The 27226-nt window shown below is 38.6% G+C and overlaps 1 protein-coding gene across 6 annotated transcripts in view; it reads left to right on the forward strand.

Moving 5' to 3' along the window:
- The window catches only part of UBE3A (ubiquitin protein ligase E3A), a 53843-nt gene that overhangs the window by 2723 nt on the left and 23894 nt on the right, over positions 1–27226 (forward strand). The window contains exons 2-7 of one of the 6 annotated variants that reach the window (XM_032100306.1): positions 1036–1243; positions 6950–7017; positions 14589–14735; positions 15343–15461; positions 16097–16178; positions 18882–18926. In XM_032100306.1, the coding sequence (XP_031956197.1) occupies positions 18925–18926 (2 nt within the window). In that variant the 5' untranslated portion in view covers positions 1036–1243; positions 6950–7017; positions 14589–14735; ... (1 more) ...; positions 16097–16178; positions 18882–18924. The remainder of the gene's footprint in view (positions 1–1035; positions 1244–6949; positions 7018–14588; positions 14736–15342; positions 15462–16096; positions 16179–18881; positions 18927–27226) is intronic. The other 5 variants (XM_032100301.1, XM_032100300.1, XM_032100304.1 and 2 more) reach the window with 5 other exon arrangements.

Genomic DNA, 27226 nt, shown 5'->3' on the forward strand with positions numbered 1-27226 from the left:
TGCAGGGAATGTCTTTCTCCCTCCGCACACCAGTGTACTCATACACCTGAAGATGAAAGCAACTAATTCTTAAAAATAGAACATGCAATTGAGGGGAAAGGGAACAGAATTCATAAAGTATGTAGGCATTTCCAGCATCAATCTTCCTTTCTGGTAGTGTGGGCCAAGTCTTCACTCTAATTAATGAATTGATATTGATTTTTAAACAAAGGAGGTGTGTTTTACAATTTTTCTGAAGTATCCAGTGCATTTAAGGTAGCTGTGAATTTTATAGAGAAGCAGTGTTAAAAGGTTTTCTGTCACTAATCAAATTCTGATTTGTACATGGAAGGAGGGGAGTAATACATTTGCTATCAGGATCTGTAATGAAAAAATGTAGAGTATGTTGCTTACTTTCTAAAAACAAAAATCTGCCCCCCTCACAGAAGTTCTATAAAGCTGTGCTAAACAACTGGTTCCAGAGACAACAGCAGTGAGCAAATCTCATGTTTGAAGTTAATTTTGTCACCTTAAATACTTTGACCTTAACATTTACTACATTAACTTCTTGTATTTACAGGCAGTGCCTGATGGCCTCATAAGCCTGTGTTGCCCATGAATAAAAGTTTGGAAAAAAGCTGGTTCATAGGAATAGTAATGTGTGTAATGCATCTGGTTGGTTAGCACAAAGTCAGCAAATACAGTCTAAAGGTAACATTTTGCAATGAAGCAATACTTCAGTAACTACACCAGCTGGTGACACATTTCTTCAGGAAAATAACCTCATAGGAGGAATATGAAAAAGAAAATCAAACAATGTTGAGATCCAGGATTCATGTTTGACAATGTAACATCTGACTAAATAGCACTTTAAATTGCTATTTTTGAATAGCTGCACCTTCCTGTGGTTAGGAGGGACAGAGCTTATTGACAAAATAACTTACTGGGTGCAAAATTACATTATAAATTAAATATTATTGTAGTTATGTCTAACAAATACTCTTATGAATGAATCTCTTAAAGGAAGCATTAACTACTTCTTACTTACTTTAATAGGTTGAGCCTGCTTCCCTGTATTATGCAAACTGCTGAATGGAGGAAGGGGGTGGAAGTCAGTCTTTACCGATACTCTTTCCGTTACCGTCCTGCATGGTTCTTTACCCATGTTTTACAGAGTGGTGAAGAATTAGGAGAAGCTGCAGTTATTCAGCTGAGTGGAACTAAATGGGTGGCTTCCTTCTGGACCCTCACTTCACTGTCTTAGGTAAGAGGGGTGATCTGCTTCTTTTGAAGCTACTTGAATTTCCTTAGAACAGAAGTATGTATGGGGTTTTTAAGAGAAATTTCTAGTTAGCAAAGCAGAGCTTTGAATTCCTTTTTTTTTTTTAATCTGGTGGCTTGAAAAGTGCATTCACAGTTTGTAGCTCTCCCAGTACTTTTCATCGAAAAACATTGCTGTTTGCATCCATTCAAATAACTTTAAAAACATGCTCTGTGTACTAACATAATTTACTTTTGAGAATCGTGCTTATCTTATGTAGTATGACAGAAGTGGGACTGTCACCCAGAGGTGGATTACAGTGGTGGTGGATAAAAGACAATTTGAACTGATGTACCACTTGACTGCTTGGTATGGAGTGCATTATTTTTTTTTCCAAAAACTTGGAATAGTTTGGATTGGAAGGGACCTTTAAATGTTATCCAGTCCAAATTCTTCTGCAATAAGCAGGGACATTTTCAAATAGATCAGATTGCTCAGAGCCCCGTCCAGCTTGACCGTGCATGTTTCCAGGGATGGGGCATCTCCTACTCCTGGGCAATCTGTTCCAGTGTTTTACCACCCTCATTGTAAAAAATTACTTTCTTATATCAAGTCTTAATCTACTGTCTTTTAGTTAAAAGCCATTACCTCTTGTCCTGTCATAGCAGGCCCTTGTAAAAAGTTTGTCCTCGTCTGTCTTGTAAGCTCCTCTTCAGTATTAAACAGCAGCAAACAGGTGTCTCCAGATCCTTCTCTTCTCTAGGCTGAACAATGCCAACTCTCTCAGCCTTTCTTCATAGGAGAGCTGCTCCAGCCCTCTGATCATTTTTGTGGCCCTCCTCTGGACTTGCTCCAACAGGTCCGTGCCTATTGTGTGCTGAGGACTCCAGAGCTGGATGCAGCACTCCAGGTGGGGTCTCAGAGGAGTAGAAGGGCAGACTGGTCTCCCTCAACCTGCTAGCCATGCTGCTCTTGATGCAGCCGAGGATACGTTCTGGTCTGCAAGCGCACATTGCTGGGACAAGGCTGGCCTTCCAACAACCAGGATCTGCAAGTCCTTCTGTAGTTACTTTCTGCTGCCAATTCCCTCGTTGTCTAGCCTGTATTGATACCAGGGGTTTTCCCCTCCCAGGGTCAGGACCTTGCAGTTAGCCTCATTGACTGAGGCTCCCATGGGCCCACTTCTCAGTCTTGTCCAGGTCCTTCTGGATGGCATTCCATTCCTCAGGCATATCAGCCACACCACACAGCTTGGTATTGTTTGCCGGCTTCCTCAGGGTGCATTTAGTCCCACTGTCTATCATTGATGAAGATACTAAACAATACCAGTCTCAATATGGACCCCTCAGGGATACCTCTTGTCATTGATGCCCATCTGAACATTCAACCACTACCTTCTGTATGCAACCATCCAACCAATTCCTCATCCACCAAAGAGTCCATCCATTATCTCTCCGATTTAGGGTGAAGGGTGTTGTGGGGGACCATGTCAAAGGCCTTACAGAAGTCCAAATAGATGACATCAGTAGCTGTTCCCTTGTCCGCTGATGCAGTCACTCTATCATAGGAGGTCACCAGGTTGGTCCAGCAGGACTTGCCCTTGGTGAAAGGGCATATCTCAAATCTCCCCGTCCTCCATGTGCTTTCATGTTCATTCCTTGTGTGACAAAATGTCAAAGCTGTGACCTAAGTAACTAAAGACAAAATTTAAGTATCAAAAACTTTAGAGTGGTTTGAAACCCAAAGGAAATTTGGTCTTGGTGGCCTGTGTATCGATAGGATCCAACAGGATCTCAAGCAGAAAATTACAGAACCTCTTTGGGTTTGGTGGTTGTTGCATAATGGTCTGGCAATGATTAGTCCACATAGTTTTCTTTTCATTCTGGTGTTGTGTGAGGACTGACAGGACTTCTGACCAAGCTAGAGTTCTAGGTGTGAAGCTAGTTCATATCTCCTTCATGGAGAAGACCATGCTCTTTGCTTCCTTTGGCAGACTGCTTTTAGGACTTTTTAATATTTCCTTGATAATGATTACACCAAAGAAATTGATGAAATGAGGATGTCAGGATGACAAACACCTTCTCCCTTACCTTTAGGAGCTGTGTGCAGGGGAGGCACAAGAGTGATCTATATTGTGTTGCCAAGCTTGCAAGGCACTGAGAGCTGCCAGGCTTGTCCAGGCAGCCAGGGTCTGGCATTACTCGTGTGCTCCTGCTCTGGTATGCTCCCTGGGACCCAGGTTGGAGCAGCTGCAGTTCAGCAGGCTTGGGCTGTTAGCAGGTGGTGGAGTGGCTCTTAAAGGAGCTGAACTTCTCAAATAGGACGTAGGTCAAAATACTTGAAGAAAGGCTATCACAGTTGTAGATGAGTTTTTCTTTTGCATTATGGTTAGTTGTGTGTTTGAGCTGACTAATGCTTTAAGTGTCTTTATTTTACAATGTCGTATTTGCCATTTTCTTAAAAGGAATCAAAAACTTCTGCAAAGCTAGATAATACTGAAGAGGTCTGTCTCTACCTCAGAATTTGTTTCCAATACAATTTTTCGGTTTTCGTATTTGTATAGCTATATTCAGATAACGATTGCTTGTTTTTTCATAGTGAAATATCTTGTCCAAAGTCTTGGTGATGAATATTGTGTTCTACTATGTGTATAAACAACCCAAGTTTGTTTTTAGAAAGTCCAAGGTATACTAGTGTACACTGTCTGAGTAGCAACACCTTGTGTTTCAGCTGGTGTAGCAAAACTTGCTTATTGTAGCCAAGAGAAATACATACTTAAGAGTCCGCACAACCTGCAAATCCCATCAGATTTCAAGGACAAGGGAGCTCCCGAGAGTGTGTATCACTTCTGTGAGACACTGGTATTTCTTGCTTGCAAAGATGGAGCCCTTTACATAGTAAGGCTGTGAAAAATACTCCATTTGCACAATTCCTATAACCTGAATATCTGACTGAAAGAAGGATGTTTGTGAATATTTGTTTTTTACTTGGCTAATGTGATTTTTTTTTTTACTGTTAAGAATGTTAGTTGTGGAAGAAAATTATTCTTAATTGAACTTAAATATTTGAAATTGTGTCAGAAAATTTATAATACTAGGTATTATTTCTTTAGGGTAGTGCTCTCAGAATTTTTTCTTCTATTCCTGTTGTGTTACAGTTATTGGATAAAACCAGATAAACATAACAACCCCAAACTCCAAGTGGAAAACATAATTTAAGCTGTTAGAGATGATTTCATGATATCTTTTATCAAGCCAGACAAAAGAGCTGTGAAGCTTTTTTTGTAATTTATAATTAATTCCTTAAATATTTTGTAATTACATATGCTATAGTGTGGTTAGTTCAGTGCTTTACTGTCTGTGTTAATATAATTCGGTTTGCCTTGAAGCCTCCTTTTTTTAATTGAAAATATCTGACATAGTTGTAAACAAGCAGCTTTTTTGGCTCTGGTCACATGATAGATGAAGATTTTTTAATGTGGAATGGAAGCAATAATGTTGACCAAGCCTTTAGTCACATTTGCCATTTGCATTTTTTTTTAGGCAGATGTGGCTTAGTGCTAATTAAGTATACTAAAGGTGAATGTTGAAGTACATCTGACTTCATGAAATCATTTTCATTCCTTTTAGACAAGCATTACAGAGCCTTACTTCCTTTTGTGTTGGTCATGTAGCCTTTGAGCGAATGTAGACTTTAGACTTAGTGACTGCTGAACTCTGTTCTGCCTCCGTGGTAGCTGGTGAGGAGAGATTGAAGAAGAACTGGAAGTCCAGGAACTTCAGTTTTGTGTTGTTGGATTTGCTCTTCTGTTGTTGTGTGTTATTATGCAAATAAGCTGTCTGCATCTCCTCCATTGTGGTCTTGTTTCTTCTATCAGTTGTACTGTCCTAGACTACTCCATAGCTTCAGTTCTGTTGGGAACCATTGTTTTCTTGTCTCTATTGCTGGACAATGATCATAAGATCTCTGGTAGATGTATTTGCACTGCTTTTTCGTGCTGTACTTGGTGCTCTCCTCCTACTCTGTGAACACTGAAAATATGTGCTTCTATATCTTAGAGGAGAATGAGAGAATTTTATACAGATAACACTGCTGTATGTCTGTACAGAACAAATGCATACATTGAAGTTTAATCTGGAAGTCCGATGACATAAGGTGTGAAAATATTGGTTGCATTTGTCAGAATACTTTTAACTGAGTTTGTCTAATGGCACCACTGTGAATGAATAATTATTCTTTAGTAGAATATAAGGTATTTTGGATTTCTGCTGTTGATACAGAGTGGAAGTGCTACTTGCAAACAAGAAAATCATCAGTTATTGTCTCATGCTGTTCAGATAAATTTTTCTTCTTTTTCTTCTGAATGGTAGTAAAGTTTTATTGATGCAGTTGCGTATCATTAGCACAGTAATCCTAACTGTACAGAAAGCTACATAATTAGTAGAACTGTTTGTTGAAATAGCAGTCTTTTTTCATGAAACATGTAGGGTGCCCTATATAACGAATTTTTTTTCAATACAAGGAAGTGTGTTCATGTTGTTAGTGCTTAGAGTTTTAGTGGTAAAACTGGTCCAGGGTTTCAGTTCCCTGATAAAGAATTGGGCCCTTGACACTAAATGAGTTCTTGCTGGTTTGACATCTTTTAAGATAAAACTGAATGTACTGTTCAGGTAACCAGATCAGGTTTTCCTTTGTGGGACCTCTGATCCATGTTGGAGATCAGCCTAAATCAGCTGTGTTGGATTTGTTTGCTCTTAATAAAGTTTTAAACCAAGAAATTATGTATTAAGTCTTCACAGTACTGAAAATGTGATATTCTGTGCCAAATTACTAACTTTTTTGAAAAGTAGTAAGTAGATTTCATAGTATCAGGGAATGGTTTGAGTTGGTAGGGAACCTTAAAGAAAAATCTAATTACACCCCCCGTCCATGGGCAGGGACGCCTTCCAGTAGACCAGGTTACTGAGAGCTCCATCCACCTTGGTTTTGAACACCCCCATTGATGGGGAATCCACAGCCCCTGTCTTTCTTCAGTTATATGCCTATGTGTCTGTTTGTGTCACTTTTTCTCTCAAAGCTGGCTGTGCTTTTAGGTGTTTGTTGAAAATATTTCAAGTATGTTTTAGTCCCTTGTTAATTATGACTTCTCTGAAAATGAAGAAAAGCTTACTGAACTCCAGCAATTTTATGCACCCAGAACAAAGATTTGGTTCTATCTGTGACTTCTTTTGAGAGTTCATTTTTCTTCTTATTATAAATGCCAGTTCTTAAAGAAAAGAAAAAAAAACAGAACTAAATATGGGCCGGGAAGGAGAAAGGAAATTGGTATTTGTAATGAACTGGATGAATGGAATTGTAAAACTATTGCATCACTGCAGGGGAAATAATAGGGAATACTATGTGCATGAACTTTGTTTTTGTAGTTTATCTAACAATAATTATTTTCTGTTGTGCGTTTTTATGAAAAGTGTGATTTAGTTTTTATATGGCTTAGTTTTAGGCAGTCCTGTGAGGAGTGGGTAGCTGGGTACGATGATCCTTGTAGGTCCCTTCTGACTTGACATATTCTATGATTCTATGTTTCCTTTAGTTGCAGGCTCATGACTAATCAAATAGGCACTTTTGAAGGTATTGTCCTGAAGTTGTATTGAGCTTCAGATTGGTATGAGGCATACTGCAAGATCTGAATTGTAATGTTTTGCATTATAGGTACAAGAACTGTAGAAGTCCATTATAGAATTTGAAAGAACAAGATTCTGCAGCTCTGAAAAGATATGGTATGTTTGTTTTCACTTACTTTCTTTGTATGCTAATAATTATAATAGCAAATAATGATACTTTTCTTTCCTGAGATTAAAAAAGGGGTTGAAAATTAATTCAAGAAGAAGCACACAATCACTTTTTCCCCTTTTTTTTTTACTATGGTATCTATTACTTAGTCATAATTTTCTAGAAAACTGACTTGCTTGATTTTTCTTGGGGAAAATAAATACTGAAGATATAACATTGATGAATTCCCTTTTGATTTAACAAGCTCATCATCATGCTGCTACCATCCATTTATTGCTCCATGGATTGGATAAGAATTGATGTGTTTCTGAAAGCTGTACCAGTTTTTTTTATTTGCTGCTGAGCATATTTATAGTGGGGGTATGACTTGAAAAATAAGTTCAGAACTTGCAGAAAATTTATGCAGTCATCAGTGTAAGTCAAATTTACAAATAGGAATGCTGGGAAATACAGAAATATAATCTTTATTATCAGTGTTAACATAAACCCCTGGCACATGGTATCTCTTTTTTGTCTAGGCTCTTAAGTGTCCAGTCAGCTTAAAAATATGTACATGTATTGTGGCAGGGTTGGAACTTGAACTTGTAGTTATTTTAATTGCCATTTCCTAACTTAATTCTGGTGTGGTTCTCTGGTAATACCTGCTATTACTGCACCACTCTGTAGTGTCTCTTTAAGTTCTACCAACTATGAACCAACTTGGAACATAGAGAATTTTTGAAACTTTGAGCATCACTGCATTCAGAAAAACAACTATTAGGTTAATTTTTCTGCCATATTAAATAGGTCTGTTCATGCATATACAAGATTGTATGTAGTTATTTCAAGAACAGCTTCTAAGCAATGTGTGTACCACTTAAAATGTGGGGAAGAGCTCAGTAACAGCTGATCCAAGTTTTCTGTGCCATGGGTTTATGTCTGGATTTTTCAAGATAATTGACTTAGAAATATACTTAAAGTTTTGAAATCTCAAGTTTGCAAAAGAGTTGTTTGGTATCTTTTTAAGTTCTGTTTTGTAGGTAGCTATAGACAGGCTCTAATAAAACTGTTAATTCTATGCTGAAACTTTAGTTGTAGTGTGTACTAATTAAAAATTGTCTCTCAAAAAGCTACAATGTTACATTATCACAATCCAGATGTTCCTGAGAGAATTGCATAGATTGGTCCTTTACTCTAGTAGGCATCTGGCAGGTAGTGTATATTCATTTTTGCACCCACAGCACCACTGGGACCACCCACCTGCTTCTTGCTCTCCAGTGTCAATACCAGTTCTGTGTACAATGGCTCTTCTTCAAACCTAAGCCATTATTTCTTTATTGCCATTATTCCTGCTGGCTGCTTTTCTTCTGGATGTTTAACTGCTTGCCACTGTATGTATGCATTGAGTCTTTGTAATGGTATGTGCTTCATAAATTGATGAAGAATTCCCCTCTAATCCCCCACAAATTGTGAGTAATAAATACTAATGGAACATCAGAAAAGCTGAATGTTGTGCTACAGAATTGCATGGTTGCTTGGTTTTAATATAAATTATATTTAAGCAAACATGCTGAAGAACTTGGTGAACAGAAAGATGCTTTACATGGAAGGCAGCATGACAAATGGGTGGCAAAAGAAATCAAAACAGAGCATAAGCAAAAGGACAGACAGAATAAAAATTTAAATAGTAATGCTGAAGCAAAGCTGTAAAACTTACCTGATTGCAAAATAATTTAACATGATAAGTAGCCAGTAAAAGGAGAGTTACTAAAAGACATTTAAATAGGTGATTGGATTTCACCTACTGGTGTAGAAGGGACTTTTTGTTCATGGCTTTATATCATTTTGGAGGGAGCCTGAAGTAATAGATACAATATAACTGAAATAGAAACAAAAACAAATGGTTCTGCTGCAAAAAAAAATCAGGTGTGTTTGTAGTGGAAGACAAAAATCAGACTGTGGTCTAAGTGAAAAATGCCGAAGCTAAGGATAATTTTGGATCTTTCCTGCTTTTGCAAAGGTGAACAAAATACATATATGATCTCACTGAAATATCAAACCAAGAACAGATGTTGAAGGCGGAATCTAGAATCCAAAGTTGCAGGGGCAGTTGTAGAAAATGGGAATAACACACAGGCCTCTAGCTTTGGCCTGAGGGGCGGGAATGGGAGCAAACATCAGATATTCTTCTGTTACTCTGTGATTTATGAATGTCATAGTTTAACCTCGCTGGCAACTAAACACCAAACAGCCACTCTCTACCTCCCCACACAGTGGGATGTGAAAGAGAATCGAAAGAGTAGAAGTGAGACAACTCGTGGGTTGAGATAAAGATAATTTAATAGGTAAAGCAAAAGCCGCACATGCAAGCAAAGCGAAATAAGGAATTCATTCCCCACTTCCCGTGGACAGGCACATGTTCTGTTATCTCCAGAAAAGCAGGGCTCCATCACAGGTAACGGTGACTTGGAAAGACAAATGCCGTAACTTCGAACATTCCCCCTTTTTCCTTCTTCCCCCAGCTTTATATGCTGAGCATGATGCCATATAATATGGAATGTTTCTGTGGTCAGCTGGGGTCAGCTGTCCCAGCTGTGACCCCTCCCCACTCCTTGTCCACCCCCAGCCTCCTGCCTGGTGAGGTGAAGAGTGAAAAAGGCCTTGAATCTATGAAAGCACTGCTCAGCAATAAAAAAAACATCCCTGTGTTAACACAAATCCAAAACACAGCCCCACACTAGCTACTATGAAGAAAATGAACTTTATCCTAGTCAAAAACAGTACAGTGGAGAGTATTGACATCAAGGCAAAGTAAGTATACAGACATTATAGGATGGAGCTTTTATATGAACCTATGTTTGATCTCCTTGTATTGAGATGCACAAAATTCTGCCTTTATGAAACTCAGTAACTTGTGTTTTTACTGAAATGTAAATTCCAGAGTAGCACTAACTTTAATTTGAAGATAGTAGCAAATTCAGATTCCCATCCCAAATAATTTATTCAAGTGTTAATTTTTCTCATTATCCTGCATGCTTGTGTTCCTACTCTAATTAGAATTTGTCGGCTTTCATTTTCTATTCAAGAGGATTTCATATGCATTTTTTTCAGTTGGAAGATCTTTATGTATTCTTTTTGTGCTATGAGAAGACTTAGTTTCTTCCAGTATCTATATTGATAGGCTTGATTAACTTTGAACTCTTTTCATTGTCTAATCACAAGGCATTTTCTTCTGTCTTCATGCTGTCTTTGTGGCTCTTTTTTACTACTTCTGGAACACTTCTGAAGAATATTGAATAATTGGAGAACTGGGTTAGAGTTTGGAAGATGTGTGAAGTACTTTGTGCAGATGAACAGACACTCTTCCAGGGACCCTTCATGAGTCATATCTGTCACTCTTTTTGTAATATATGGGAGCATGTGTACATTTGTGCATCAGTTGTGACTGCTTTAGTCACTTTAGGTTGGCATTTTCCAGGATAGAACCCAATTCTTTTGGTTTTCTAACTAATGTGATTTTGCATTTGTTGTTACTAGTAGAATTGCTTGGTTTACCATGCAGTAGGAAAAATTCATATAGAGTCCATATTATCATTTGGTTGGGCTTTTTTTGGCTCCATTAGGATTTTTATGATCAGGTTGTATTAGTGGCTGTTTTATTTTATTGTAGGATCAGTAGTAATTTTGCCTACAAATTAGATGCATGAAGAAAACTTCTCTTTTTATGTTTTGTGCATTGGAAGCAGCATGCAGGCAACAAAATAATTTATATTTCCAACTTTATGAAGAAATCAAACATGCCTATTACGTTATTATTTTTTCTACTTATGACAATTAAGATTGAATTTAGGGGTTTGGTGAATATTCTCCAGGACATTTGACTCAATCTCAAGTTTTAAAAGGCCAGCTCTCATATTAGGTGTCAGTTCCTTATTGTATAGATGACTGTTTCATTGTGGTACTCAAAGTCTTTCTGGAAATACATAAAATTCGTTCTTGGGACATTCAGAGGGACTCTTGAGAAAACATACAAAAGCTGTCTTCAGTGGTATATTCTTGAGAGAGATGGTTACATTTAATTAAGCAACTCAAATTCTGGTACTGGAAGGTAATGTAGATCATGGTACTTCATTGTACAGTAAATCACCCCTGTTTTCATCATAGATCAAAAAGAGAATCTTAAAAAATTTGGATCAAAGATTACTTGGGTAGATAACTTAAAATTCTTTTATAAAGGAAATCTAAATTCTTACAAGTGCCACTTCCCACAAGTCCCACTCTTTTAATAAGTCAATCAGAAGTTACAGTTTAAGTAAGGATAGTGTTCATGTTGTAAGGGATCTTCCTAGGCATCAGATACTATGTATCAGCTGCCAGATTTCACTGCTGTCACAGAAAGTGAACATCAAATACCCAGGCACCATAGTAGGTTTACCATGTAATGTTCAGTTAAATTATTGGTACCTGGAAATTATTTGCCTTTTTTTGGTTGCTGAAGAATAAGTATGTACAATCTCCAGGGTGTGGCTTTAGGTTCTGTATGTTGAAGTTGGGGACCTCTTCTTGCCTGGTGTTACTGCTTGTAGACTTTCAAGGTTTAATGAACTATGTAGGTATATTTTATCAAACTATGCAACAAAGTTGCTTTTAGCCTTTAGCCTTTTAGCATGAAGTTGCTTCCTGACATCTTGTTCTTTCGCTCATTTTTTAACTCCTCCTTGAGTTGATGGGAGCATTCTTTTAAGAAAATATTCACCTGTGTGCCATCTTGGAGAAATAGATGCTGTTCCAAATCACTGCATAAACATTATTTATCCCATTCCTTTTTGATGAAGGCTAGGTTAAGTCACAGAGTTCTCAGATACGTGGTTTGAAGACATGGATCCTTGTGTATTGTCTTCCTAACTGTAACAGGGGTTGTTGCAGTCCTGGTTGATTCTACCCCTAGTAAATAGTCGCTAGGCAGACACAGATGTGTCTGTACTAGAGCCTGCCCAGTCCCAAAGAGCCTGGCAGCCATCTTGGGTTTCTCAGACATACTCCACAGCCACGAATTTCCTTTCATACCTTCAGCTGCTCAGTGTGTTTGTGAAAGCCTAAACTGTAAGCCATGCTGATCATAACAGTGAAGACCAGGGGAATTTGTTTGAGTAATACCAATAAGTATCTGCTCTGGGGCTGCTGTTTTCATCTTCTATAAGGTAAGTTTCAAACAGAGAAGTTTTTTTGTAGAGAAATTCCTGTGACAGAAAAGCAGTTGGTTTAGACCAATTCACAATTCTCCATAATGCCATTTTCCAGGATTTCGGTGTATTCATCAGTGTGGTTTTCCCTTCCTAATCAAGTTGACTCTCTTAACCAGGTTGGAGGGTTTTTGTGGCTTGTTTGGATTAAGCAGTCAAAATGTCCTTTGTTTGAGCTATATTCAGAATAAGGGATCTTTGGTGGCAGTCTCCTTCACCACCCACCCTGTGTTTCAACATGCTGGTCTCTTTGCCAGCAGACTCTACTCTGCTGATGCATGAATGAGTAAGGTTTTAGAAAAATTAATTCTTTCATCTGTGCTAGGGAATCCTTGCCAATCATATTCAGTCCCACAGGAGTGGCAGCAAGGATAGATGGGGAAGGTAGGATGAGAAGGAGACAAAAGAGAAAAATGATTCATTAAGGTTTTTTGCATCTATATTGGCAAAAAGTAGCATGAGAATTTTCAACTGCAGTACAGTAAAAGTCTAGTTTCAAGGTATCATGCAACAAATCAGAAATCCTGAAACTACCTGATTCAAAGCTCTGACCCATGATAAGTTCAATTTGTAGATACAAATTTCACAACAAAGCTTCAATGAGTTTACTTCAGCTCAGTGAGATTTGTGACAGTTCAGATACTCCTCCCATCACAGAACTGCTGTAGATACTATGTTCGGTGGTGTGATAAATCTGACTAACAGAGTTGGGTCTGTGTCAGGCCTTGGCACAAACTTGTCTTGCCTATGACTTTGGAGCAGCCAATTTAATGTATATTTTTTAACATTCCAAAATCTGGTGGTGTTTGAATCCAGCACCAACACTTCATGTACTCTTTCACTGTTGTCAGTCATGTTCATGACTTCTCCCGTATGAAACAGCCTCAGGAAAACTTTGTTTTACTAAGGTTCATGGCAGCCTGGTGTTCTAAATACTTCTATTTGAATGGAAATCTGCTGTAGAAAGTTTTTGCCAATAGTCTGGGTGATATAGGACCAAGTCTAGGTAGGGAGTGATTGGTCAGGCACACTCCAGAACATGAGCTGGTACTTCCAGCAGTCAGAGTGCAGGCTTCCCAGCCAGTGAAGCTTTAGAGATGATACCACTGTCCTCTGACCAGTGTACTAGAAGTTACTTGGGCTAGGTGCTAGAAGCAGTTTTAGAATAGGCATCTGTTTCCTCAAAACTAAGGCTTGCCTGAAACTGGACATTTTCAGGTCTTAATCAGAATGTATTAAGCAGTGTTTTACAGCTTCTCAGTTTTGCATCAGCATCTTAGGTTTTGCTTTTCTGTACAGCTGACAGTCAGCAGACATTAAATGGAAAATACTTACCCTGTTCTGTAATGTTGACAGATCAGGAACCTGTCCAACTGACTTTTAATTGTTTTTCTATGTTCCTAGCATTGACTCAGTTAAACTTTGACAATTTACACCCATAAAACATAAGTACTAGAGAACCTCTGTTTTATTTTGGAGATTTTTGGTAGCCTGCTTCTTTTTTACTTTCCTTGTGTCAACTGCACTTGTGTTACGATGAGAACACTCAAATATTACTGATGTTAAAATCATCAAATGGCACTTTACCTATCTCAATGAATGTATGTGATAAAACTAATAAGCATCATTCTGAAACTAACACAAATTTTGTTCTGTGCGGAGTTTGTGATAGAATGGCAAATTATAGTAGATTGGCAAAACTGGGCAGTTTTTCTGACAAACCTTAGAAAATCATGAACCTTGCTAAGATCTCACTGCAAGACTCTTGTATAGGTTGGACTGAAGCACCTAAGAAGGTGCAGTAAAGAAATAAATGGTTTTTACTACATATTTAAAGCTGTCTGATGTGCTCTCTTAGTATTTGCACCAGATTGTTATGTCTGCAGGTGTTGCAGAGAGCTGCGGGTGTGCCCTCAATAGCTTTGTGCACCTTCATTCTGTGTGAGGCTTTTGCTGCATGGCAACCTGCAAATGTGGGGTTTCATCTGGGTTACCACAGGAATAAAACTTATCAGGATACTATACAGAGGTCTGTCTTCATAGCTGGTGCTGTTAAGAGAAAGTAAGATAACTTTTTATTTACTAAATACAATATTAACATTGCAGTTTTTATCAAAAATTTATATTAGCAGAAAGGAAATGCTGTTTGTCATCTGACTCTCCTTCAGAGGCCTTGTTTCTTTTCTGGCTTTCTCCAGCGCACTTAGGAGCTTTGGGGGGGAGAGAGAATGGGATGAATTGAGTGTTGAGGATTATGTTTGGAAATATGTTATCCATTAACTTTAGTTTAGAGTAGATAATAGCAGTAGGTAAGAGACTAACTGGTTCCTTTTCAGCCATGGAAGTAATCAGCTGGGGTGGTCCCAGGGCGCTCTGGGCACGAGTATTGCTGAGTGATCATTGGCTGCCACCTGCGTGACAAAGTAAAGGACCAACCCTTCAATTTATACCAGTGGAGCCAGATCACGGGAAACAATTGACAGGTAAAATATACTTTTGAAAGTTTAAGGGAGAGGAGAGAGGACATGTGATATAAATGGAGCAAAGAACCTAAAAGATTTGCTATAGATAGCAAAAGTTGCTCCTCTGAAACTTTTATGTAGCTGTAGCTTACTTCTTTTTGGGGAGAGGCACACAACAAAGTTCAGGTTACTTGTTGCTCCCTGGGAACAGAGCCTTGCTAAGAAACAATGTTAACCCAGCTGTAGCAGCAAAACACCTACCAGAATTTTATTGTAGGTAGAAATTACAGTTCATATTTATGCACACAATTCCAGATCTTTGAATGCTTGTTGTCTTGTCATGGGGTGTTTCTGCTGGTCCAAGAGATGGGTATGGATTTTGGTTTTTTAGAAAGACTAAAAATAAGTTGCTGAATTTTCAAGTTCACCAGTTGATTGTACTGCAGTGAGTAACTCTAGAAGTTAGAATGCCATGCAAAAAATGAATGTAAGTCTTAATCTCACTGATAAAACAATACTTAGCATCAATATTTTTCTTCTTTTTATGTTGGTTTTTTTTATTATTTTTAGAGAATTGGCTGAAAATAATTTTTAAGGACTTTTAACTAAATTATTTTTACTTATTTAGAATTGTTAAGCTTATGCTTAGCCCAGCGTGATACAGGAGTGGTGTGACAACTCGGTTTTGATCAGTGACTCAAAATTGTGATCACCCTGATGTCACCGAATGGCCACAGCTTGTAAAAGGTAAGCATGAAGCATACTGGGTTGTTTCTCAGGAATTTTTCTACTATAATGTTTATTTTAAGGTATTTAACTTGTATGGCTTGAAGTTAGTTTTATAAATAATATTGAGTTACATTATTTGTTTAAGATAAGTCAGCTGGCAAAGTTGACTTACACTCTTGCTAACAGTGATTTCAAAGCTCACTTAGTTTGTCTCTGCCTACTTTTTAAAATATAAGCACTGTGGTGCTCCATGATATCCCTCTTAAGAAAAATACTGTCAGTTAAAAGTCTCTGGTGATTTTTACTGTCATACTGAATTTCTGTATAAGTTGTTTAGCATACTTAGCCAAGCATTTGTTCAATTTTTTTTTAAAGTATTTATCCAGGAAGCTTGATGGTGTTAAAATGTGTAAGCTGGCATACCATTACTTCTCTCATCTAGAGGGGTACACTGGAGGTAAAAGGAGTGGCTTGTAGAATGGAGAAGTTGCTCCCTGTGTTGTTGGAAATGAGCCACCATTTGAATTTGCTAGCTCATACTGCAGTATTCAGATTAGTTGGTGTCTTGTGATCAGTATCTACAATCTAATTCAAAGCTGAAATTTTAAGAGCATTTGCTCTGAGATTTTCTCTGAACAGAACTCTTGTTTCAGATTTTAAGCATGATGAAAGGACGTCTTGCCGTACTATATAGTTGTTTTTCAGTACTGTTGCCTGCTCACAGGAAATAACAAGGTATCTTGTTTGTAAACAATTGGGTATTGCAAAATAAATAGCTTCTCAGCAAACAAGTGCAACCTGTAATTAGATTGATCTTCCACTTCATTTTAATGAGTACTGAAAGCTCATTTTGTTAGGTGCTTACATTGTCATTTGAAACCTTTTAAAATCAAGTTAATATGTGCATTAATAGTTCTGCAAACCATAGTTATAGTAGGTCTGCTCATGTTTTAGAAAACAATAAGCTGAAGGAATTTTCACCCTGTTTTCTGCAGAACCACTTTCCTTAGAGGACCAAACCTTTTTTGACCCAGCTAGATGGTATTTTTTTCTTATATTGTTTATCTTACAGAAGCATCTTTTTGGGGGGTTTTTTTAGAGTAACATAGACTGTATTGTCTGTTAACAGACAATACAGTAACATGAACTGTACTGTCTCTTTACAGCCCAGATAAAATTCTCACAAATGATGAGGATAGGAAAAGATTTTGGGTATACTGATACCTGTGTTTACATGTCTGTACTACAGATCGCCAGGCTAACTTTTTTACATGCAAAGTTTAGATGCCAATCTGCTCTTTTTCTGTAATTCTTCATACTGCTATTTATTTTAAAGGCTGAAAGTGATCAGTATTCTTGATGTTTTTCTTTTAACACCACTATTTCCCTTGCATTTTCATAGCAACTAAAAGCACTACTCTCCCAAAGCTTCAATGTGTTGTATGTCGCAATACTAGAATTAAGAGAGCAAAGCCTCAAATGTCCAGACCTTTTGCTACTGTTTACTGAAGTCCTGGAAGTAAATAGAGGAGCTAACCAGTATGAATATAAACATGCATCTTTCCTCTACTCCAGCTTCTAACACTTACATGCCCAGGTGAATAAGTGGGAAAAAACAATTTAGGTTCTTTTCACTAAGCATTTAGAGGCTTGCTTTGGTTGCTGGAGTTGAAGAGAAATTTTATTTGTTTTGCTGCTGAACAGTATTTTTGTCAGCAACTATCTTGTCAGTTCTGAATTTAATGAGTAAGAGAAATGTAATTTGGAGGTAATAAATAGAGGCCAAAATTTTAATTGGGCAGTTTTTATGCTATTTTCCAGTTAAAAGGGTATTTACATTTTAAGCATGAGTATAAAATTAGTTGGATAGGAAGTTCAGAATTCTGTCCCTAGTGTCAGTTAAATTTTATAAGTTAATGAAATATAAACAAATAATTTCCTGTGTTCTGCATCATCTGTCACTGCACAGTATCCAGCTAGCCTAGGAATTCTAAGTTGTCTGCCAGAAATACCTTCTAGGCACTGGGTCTGTTTGGTAGAATCCAGAATATTGTTAAGATCTGGTGCTTCAGAAAAGGAACTAAAATTTTAGTAAAGAATTTCGAGAGCAGTCCAAGCTTTAATAGGCGAGACCATCCAGTAAAATAGCACAATGAAACAGGAAAAAAGGAATCTATCAGGCTACAACTGGAGATTTCCAATAGCGTTTAGAATATTATAGATAGTTATGTAGTAAATAGAGAAATTTAGAAATTGCATTCCTGTAAGTAAAGATTTTTTTCCCTGTAAAGCTATGGGAAAGTCTGCTTATCTGTCCTAACTGAAATCCCGCAGCAGACTCTGGTGAAACCTGCAAAGTTAGTTCTATTTGCAGATTTTAGCTCACTTCTGTTTTTAGAAAGCTGTCATGAAAGACATTTTTGTTCATCCAAGCTGCAGAGTTTTACTGTAATGACTGTGCTCTCTTTCCACTCCTTGCACAGTATTTTCAGCATGGCAGTTCTGGTCAACTGTACCAAAGTTTGTACCCAAGTGAAGGTTCCGTAAGGTCTTTTAGGGTATGATTTCAAGGCATCCTAAGATTATGGGAATCAGAACTGCTGCATTTGTAGTGCCTTGTCTTCTGGCTTGTCTGGCTACAAACTCACTGGTTAGGGGAAAGTCCGAAAGGGAGAAGAAAAATACTGTCTAAAAAAAAAAAAAGTCAACTGTTGCATCCGTGCTGTCTTAAGGAAGATGGGAATAAAGAGGAGCTACATAACTATAATTTAGTCTACTGAAGTTAGTATGGAGCTATACCCCTTGAATTACTCTGTAAATTAAGTCAGTGGGGGTTGTCAAGATAAACACAGGTGCTGCTTGTGTGTTCAAAAATGCCAGGCAATAACACTTAATTCTGAATATTACTGGCTGTTCTCTTGGCTGGATTGAACAAAACAAAGCTGTCTGTGAGATTAGCTCCATGAATTCAGGTGGAGAGAGATGTGAGATTTGCTTTGAGATTCTTTTGGACCCTGCTTCTAAGCTGCTACTTCTTAGACTCCAGCTTTGTAAAGAATTTTTGGTTGCAGTTGATCACTGATAGTCTTTGAGTACACGTTTTGGTTACAGAAGTGGTTATGAAGAATTAGCCCAGAACTGGTGCACTGTGCAGCCTGAATGCAGAAGTACTGGCAGATCTCTTCCTTAATGACTCCTGTTGTGTAAGCAGTGGGGAAAGAGTGCTCTCCTTCTTAAGGAAATTTGGCTTAATTATACTATCATGTTTTATGTTATAAACTGTATTCTAGAGTTTGAGAAATTAAATCTGCAAGTATCAAAAAGTTGATGCTTTTAGTGGCAATAATACACTTATCACATTCCATCTTTCGTAGCTCTTCATATTGTACTGACTTAGAAGTAGAAGCAATGCTTAAGGTTTTCTGTCTGGTTTTGCAGATCACCAGGAGAACCTCACTCTGAGAACATTGAAACTAGCCGAATGTAAGTAAATGAGTGGATGAGTTTGGTGTATCTTGATTAAAAATGTTCTGAACATATATAATAGTCACTCTTCCATCTGCTTAATAAAAAGAAGACAAAAGTTGAGTAGAACTGTGAAATTGCCTTAGAAAATTTCAAATTAATATTTTGCAATTTTAAGCCTCTGTAGAAACTGATTTTTTTTTTTTTGAGCGTGAATGAATTGAAGGGAAAGTTCAGAGGTTTAATTTAACGTGAACCAGTAGATGGTAGCATAATACAGTGTCAGAAATCTTACAGCCTATATTCAGACTTGACAGCAGGGATGTAATTTCTACCTGCCATTCACTAACATCTGGCACGGGTTTGAAGACACTTCAGTACTAAGGCACAATACCTGCTGGTATCTGTTGTGGCAGATGGATTGTTGAACTAAGAAAAAAGATTATGACTTAAATTGGTGAATTTATATGCCAGTTACTTCTGACATAAATTCTGGAAACAGAAAACTAGCTCTCTTTCACTGAACAGTATTAGCAGAGCATATTGCTGACAGGTCTGAACCTTTTTTGTCTTATCTTCATTAGTCTGGAAGTCAAGATTAACTAGAAGCAAGATTGTGATGGGCTGAAACCTTCATTTCAGTTTGAAAATTCAAAAGGTTTGCAGGTTTGCATAAAAAAAAAAAAAGTTATTTGAGACTTCATTCTTCTGTGAGTTAGCAAACAAAGATTCTTTTCCAGTTATTCAAACTGTTCTGTTACAGAATTCTAATAGGGAAGCCACAAACTGCTCTTCTGGCTTACAGCACAAGTTCCAAAATAATAGAGGGAATGTAGCCCAGTAGTTGTTGTGCTGTCTGAGGCTTCAAAGGATCTGGGTTCATTTCTCTTTTGCCACAAACTTCTTCTCTGACCTTAAACTGTCTCCTTCACGCCTTCCCCCCCAAGCAGTTCAGCATTTTACACACCACGGGCTGGATGCCATTTTCAGGATGTTTTGCAGGCTAGGGACATAGTGTGAATTGCTCAAGGACTTCTCTGCTGTAGCTGCCCAACTTAAGGAGGAGCAAAGCTGCTGTGAGCCCCCCAACATTGGACTGAATACCTAAAAAAATGGGGAGGAGGAAACAGTGAGGGCTTTTCTGATGTGTTATTAGCAACTCAACTGCAGTGAAACCTTTTCTTGTGCTAGGAGAAGCAATTCTCCTGTATGACAAACTTCTTTTCCCTCACTCATACCATGTTACAGAAGTGCTGTCCAGCTGCTTTCTTAGGAGTGAGGGTTTCAGGGATCCAGACCTGAGAGGTGCCTCTGCATGTTGCTATGTGGACATGCATTAGAAGTCGCAGAACAAAAGCTCTGCCATGGTCTCTTATTCCTGCTCCAGTAGTGGTCTGTGCTGCATTGTGGTTTATTGTTCCTGCAGCAAGTTGAGTTGTGTCCTTTTGTTTCCCTGGCCTAGCCAAACAGGAGAAATAAGGAGGAGTAGGAGAATAAGTAGGAGAAACTACAGCAGCCTGGCTGTAGTCCACTCTGGATCTTGTCAGTTAGATTACTGTTTTTACACGTTTTAAGGAAAGATGTATTAGTAGCACTCATCTAGACTGGTGTGAAACAAAAACTCTAAAGACCTAGGATAAATCAGAAGGAAAAGGCAGTAAAACTTTTTTCCCTCTAGGAGTTTGACAGTTCTTGTGTGTGCATGATTTATTTTCCTTAAAACCAAACATGAAAAAATAATTTACAGTAGTAAGCTTTTCTGTGTGATAGCTGAGTACTTTTTCTTTTTGATGTAGACCAGTGATCAGAGTGACCTTGACTTCTTTAAAATAAATGTGAGCCTGTCAAGCTGTAGGAATTCACATATTTGACTAGTAGTTATACAGTATACTTGTGTAACTAAATTTTTTTTAAACTGTATCACAATGTGATGGGTACTACACCTGTTACAGAGAATTTTTGCAATTCTGCAGCAGAGTGGCTCTTGCCACGTAAGGTGGAATGGCAGGTTGGGTGGTAGAGTTGTGACCTGCAAGCCTACTGTGTTGCTAAAATAGTTACTATGTTATTTACATGCCTAAAATTCATTAGTAAATGCAGGGACCTGTACAAGTGGTTTTTTATTTGCACAATGAATGATTGGTTTTGCTCTGGTTGGCTGATACAGTTGCTTTATTTATTTCCATATTTTGCATTGCAAAGCTTTATACCAGGACCATACTCATATATGTTTCACATGTGTGAATGAAAAGAAATTTAAAGAAAATACTCAGTTTCTTACACAGCAAACTCTTCCATGTGTAAGTCTTGCTTATCCCAAGCTTTTCAAGTTCTGGGTTTCCATGTGATGAACATCTTGGTGCTAGCTCAAAGTCAGGAGTCTTTTTACCTTAGCATTCATTCAGGTCTTAGAATTGTTAAGGTCAGCATCTTCTGTCTGCTACTGTCCCACATCTCCATTGACTTTCAGCTTCAATTAATATAACTTTCTTAAAAAATAACTTCTTACCTGTTCCTGTGTTTTCACTCTCTATTTTATGATGTCACGTACCAAGGTAAAGGTATGGCCGTCTTCATACGGCTTTCTGTGCATTCATCTTTCCTCCTCTCTGCTTTTGAGGATAGCATGCTTTGCAATTTTGAAACCCTTCTCTCCTTTTCAAATAGGACTGTAGCAAGGCAGTTTTTCTACAACGAGATTGTGGGATAGATGCTGTGTTCTTCACTCCCTCTCTCTGTCTTCCTGCATTGCTCCATATAGCCAGGACAGACCTTCTGTTCTCAGGGTTGCCCTTCCTGAGGAAGTGCCCTGCCTTTGTCAGCACGTGATGTTCCCAGAAGCATGGTAGATCTAGAATACATGGTCGGGAGGGAGGTCCCTTGGGTTAAGCTGGTATGGTCCAAGGGGGGTTCACAATCCAGCCCTGCTGTTGGAGTCCACCACACTGGAAAGAATGAAGTTTGGAAAATGTGAGCTTCATGCATATTTGCTGTGGTGCCAGAGGCTGAGGCAGGCAAAAGGTGTTGCAGCACTGCTGGAACAAAGGGCTGGGCTCCAGGTCTGGGTGGAGTGTTTGGCAGTGTGGTGTGCAGGGCTCTTCAAAAGGCTCTGTGTGGGCAGTGCTATTACTGGAAGCTTGTCTTTTCTAGCACTGCTATTCTTACTGTAGCTAAACAGAAGCAGGAAAACCAATGTGCAAGGTTTGAAGCTGAAACTTGTGCAAAGCAATATGTAACTTCACAAAGATGACCATCTGCAACACCTTTTTTAACTGTTTTTTATATGCTGGTCATGTTGTTTCCAGAGTGTAGTATAACTGTTGCAGATGTGTCTCTTTATGCCTCTGTTAACACATATATTGGAAGTTGTTTTGCTATTAGTACTAAAAAACCTGTTTCCTAGGTTTTTTCTTACCCAGAAGACAGTTTCCATGCACATTAATGCTTTTTTGGAATTTTTTTTTTTTTTTTGCATTAAGAAAATTGCTTATGAACATTTTGGCACTTCTGAATTCCTAATAGCCATTGTAAAACAGGCTGTTGTAGATTTACACTTACTAAATTTAGCAATCATAGAATCATCAAGGCTGGAAAAGAACTCCAAGACCGTTGAGTCCAACCCTTGACCAATCACCACCTTATCAACTAGACCATCGCACCAAGTGCCATGTCCAGTTGTTTCTTGAACACTTCAGGCAGGGATGGTGACTCCGCACCCTCCATGGACTGCCCATTCCAAAGCTTGACTGCCCTTTCAGTGAAGAAATTATTTCTGATGTCCAGCCTAAACTTCCCCTGGCACAGCTTGAGGCTATTTTCCTCTTGTCCTATCACTGGTTGGTTGGGAAAAGAGACCAACCTCACCTGGCTTACAGCCTCCTTTCAGGTGGTTATAGAGTGATAAGGTCTCTTCTGACCCTCCTCCAGGGTAAACACCCCCAGCTCCCTCAGCTGCTCTTCATAAAACTTGTGCTCCAGACTTCACCAACTCCACTGCCTTTCTCTGGACACACTCCAGCACCTCAGTGTCTTCCTTGCAGTGAGTGGCCCAAAACTGGACATGGGATTCAAGGTCCAAGAACAGGGAGATGATCACAGCCTCATCCTGCTGGCCACACTATTGCTAGTACAGGCCAGGATGCCAGTGTCCTTCTAGGCCACCTGGTCACACACTGGCTCATGTTCAGCTGCTGTGGACCAGCACCCCCAGGTCCTTTTCCACTGGGCAGCTTTCCAGCCACTCTGTCCCCAGCCTGTAGCGCTGCCTGGGGTTGTTGTGGGCGCCAGACCTGGCACTTCACCTCGTTGAACGTCATGCTGTTGGCCTTGGCCCAATCAGTCCAGCCTGTCCAGATCCGTTCCTGCCCTCCAGCAGATCAACACTCCTGTCCAATGTGAGATTTATGTGTAAAAATAATATAAAAATTATTATGACCTAAGCAGAAACCATTCAGAAGTATGTTAATTCATAGCTGGTATTTCCAGACAAGTATGAAACAATCCATGTGTATTTCTAAAATTCAGGTAAACCTACAAGCAAAAATGATGCAGTTATGCAGGTATTTTAAACTTCAGGCACGTTTTGAATGTAAAACATGATTTAAATGCTTTGTATGTGAACTTCAAATTACTACATGCTTCAATTTTTTCAAAAATTCCTTTAATGTTTAAACTTCTGATTTTTTCTGTGGCAAAAGTTTCCTTTACATGGTATTTCTCTGTACTTAGTTTAAAGGTATTTGAGAAATGCAAATTACATTCTGTTTCATATGAACTTTGGAACAAGTACCCTCAATCCTTTTTTTTTATAGGTTTAGACCTTAAAAAATTACTACCAAAAATGTAGCCCAGTTCACCTTTGTCTTGGTGGTACATGTTTCTTGTGATACTCCACAGTTTTGGCAGAATTTAAATTACAAATGCAAAGGACTTACTATCTGGCTTTTTATTAGCTAAAGAACGTATGAAAAGCCTAAGGCATTCTTTTTCTGTAACTACCACAAACTAACTCAGTGAATGCTAATTTAATTTGAAACAGAAAAGTGTGCTTGTGAAATTGTTGGACTTTGGGGAAGGAAGTTGGGTATCTATTTTAGGCGCCTCTCCTCCTCACTGAAGCAATGCGTATTGCTTGAGGAGGTTGTACAAGGCCCACTGAGTGGGAAGTTATCCTTCAGTCATAAGGATATGCCTGTGAAATGTCTGTGAAATGTTTACAACTGCAGCCACACCAGTGCAGTTTCATAGTTGGATGTGCAACAACAATGAGTATTTGGAAATGTATATGCAAGTCAGTCACTATTGTAGCCTTAACTACAGCAGTAACTGTGTGCTAATGTACAGCAAACTAGGCCTTGAGTTTTCTAAGGGACCAGTTGCTCTTCAGTAGATCCCTTTATAGGAACTTAAAGAGAGCCGCAGTCTTCATGGGGGTAGCGTGAGCTAAGAATAGAGAGTGGTTTTATGTTACCTTGCTTGATGAACCAGTTTTAATGCCTCAGGCCAAGAACTTTAGTTTTCAGCATATTAAATGGCATGGGGAATGTCAAAAGAGATCAAGTTTTCACTTTTGGACAATATAGAGTATGCTACAAGTTCTTCTGCTGAAAAATGTAGAAATGGGAAATGTGGGCTTTTGGCAATGAAAGGTGATAATAACACCTGAAGTATACACCAGTGGGAATGTGGTATGGAATGTCTAACTGTGTTGTAAAATTACACATTGACTTACTCAGAACTGCCTTTTCTGTAAGTCGTTTTATCAATGAACCTCAGAAATGTAGCTCTTGTGGAAGGCTTGGTAAATTTTCTTCTACCTTCTGAGGTCTGTGTCCTCACTTAAATTTATTTATTTATTTACTTAAATCATTTGTCTAAGGTAATGTGAAAAGACTGTGGAATAGCTTCCAGGGAGAGGGGGGAGGATCCAGCTGGATCCCTGTAAGTTTATGGGGGCTTATGGAACTCATACAAGAATACTCAAAGAGGTGGCTGATGTCATCGCAAGGCCTCTCTCAAGGATTTTTCAATGATCCTGGGAATCTGGAGAGATCTCAGTCAACTGGACACTGGCCAGTGTTGGCCCAATATTCAAGAAGGCCAGGAAGAATGACCCTGAAAACTACAGGACTGTCAGTCTCACATCAGTGCCTGGTGAAATTATGGACAAGATTATTCTGGGAGTTATTGAAAAACACCTGAAGGACAGCTCAGTCATCGGTCACAGCCAGCATGGGTTCATGTCAAACTTAATTTCATTTTATGCCAAGGTAACCCATCTAGTTGATCAAGGGAAGCCAGTTGATGTTATCTTTCTGGATTTCCACTGTCACTTGGTGACAAGCTGCAGTCACTTGGTCTGTTTAGCCTGGAGAAGGACATTGGAGGGGAGACCTCGTCATGGTCTACCGCTTCCTGATGAGGGGAAGCAGAGGGGCAGACACTGATCTCTTCTCTGTGGTGACAGGACCCAAGGGAATAGCATGAAACTGTATCAGGGAAGGTTTAGGTTGGATATTAGGAAAAGGTTCTTCACCTGTAGGGTGGTTGGGCACTGGAACAGACTCCCCAGGGAAGTGATCACAGCACCAGGCCTGTCTGAGCTCAAGAAGTGTTTGTTAGGCAGATGGTGTGATTCTTGAGGATGGTTCTGTGCGAGGCCAGAAGCTGAACTTTGATGATCCTTGTGGGTCCCTTCCAACTAAGGATGTTGTCCTATGAAATTCTAATACTGCTGTATTCTAGTACACCATAATTGTTTGCTTCCATACTTGTTTTAAAACAAAATTTAAAAATACAGCCTTCAATCAGACCTTCTGTCTCTAATAGAGTTTCACAGAACTTGAGTCAGTGAGTCTCCAGCTACAAGTCAAAAGTGTTTGTAAATAGCCTTATTGTAGGCATAGCAAACTTTGAGAAGTAATTGGTAGCTAAAAACTAAAACAAAAAAAAAATATTGAGTCTATCAGAAGTTAACTGTTAGAGACCAGTCTAAGCTTAGCTTTATCTACTGGCATCTCAGATATGACCTGATTAAAATGGAGTGTTGTTTAAGATGAAAAATGTGTTGTTAATATATCAGTGTTTATACATTGATATAACTTTAATCAAACTAGGTGTGTGAGCTAGAAAGATGTGCATGTTGCTGAGACAGATGGCCACAGCTCAGTTGTAACAATTCAACTTTTTCATACAAAATACTTAACCTGGTTACAAATTACAGTATTTCACACTCTAAATCTGGAGGTCTGGAATGATTGAAAGTCAGGAATGATCAAAGCACGAAATTTTGCAATCAGAAATAGTTGTTTCTTAAATCATGTACTGGTCCGAGTTGTATTAAAACACTGTTGCTTTGGCAGGGTTTGGGTGGTTTTTTTTAAAGTCTCTATACTAATGGCTGAAGTATGAAAGACAGGATTAAAAAAACCACTTATTTTTAGATGTACATGGAGAGAGGCAGATTCTCCTAAGCCTACATATAAAAATGTGAGAGACTAGAACTCTTTCCTTAGATTAGAATACAGCTATTCCCTGTTACACAGTGATGATTTTAGTCATATTGCTCATGCTGCTGCTTTTTTTTTTTTTTTTTTTTTCCCCCCCACATCCATCTCAAAGTCCCAGGGAAACCTTTCTCCTCAGCTGGTTTTTTGTTTGGTTTTTTTCCCTTGAAACGTACTGGGACATTTGAAAGTTCAGATAGACATCAAAGTAATTGTTTTGCTTGTAAGATGTATTTTCTTCTCTGGCGTCATGAGGTCTTGAAGGATGAAAAGAAAGAAGCAAAGGTGTTACTGCTGAGTAATATACACCTCAGCAGTCACTCTGAACGTTTTCCCTTCTAGAGTAGCTGCATTGAGACGGCTATTTAACCAGCCATTATTAACAGCAAGGTGCAGCAAGTGCTGAGTAGTACCAGTCTAGCACTTCAGTTCTGACGTACTTGCTCTATGCAGAATCTGTGCATGCATCAACATCAGGAAAGGCAATTTTAAGTTACTATTACAATTTCTGATGCTCTAATCTTTATGGTACTGTATCACTAAAGTTACGTAAAAGGCCCATATGTTACACCTAGTCAAAATGTTTGAAATCTTTCATAGTTGGTAGTTTTCATTAATAACTTACTATCTTAAATGAAGTTGAGGTTTGGGGCTTTCTTTCCAAAATGTGGTCAAACGTTGTGCTCTTGGTGCTGCATGTAGCTGCTTCTGTCCTGATTACCTGCGGCTTTCCAGTGATTTCTTTAGTATTTGCACGTTTCTGCAGAAGTCTGTGACCTTATTAATAAGACAGTTACATTTTCTTTTGTGCAT

The sequence above is a fragment of the Corvus moneduloides genome, chromosome 2 (genome assembly GCF_009650955.1).
Source record: "Corvus moneduloides isolate bCorMon1 chromosome 2, bCorMon1.pri, whole genome shotgun sequence".
Lineage (NCBI taxonomy): Eukaryota > Metazoa > Chordata > Aves > Passeriformes > Corvidae > Corvus > Corvus moneduloides.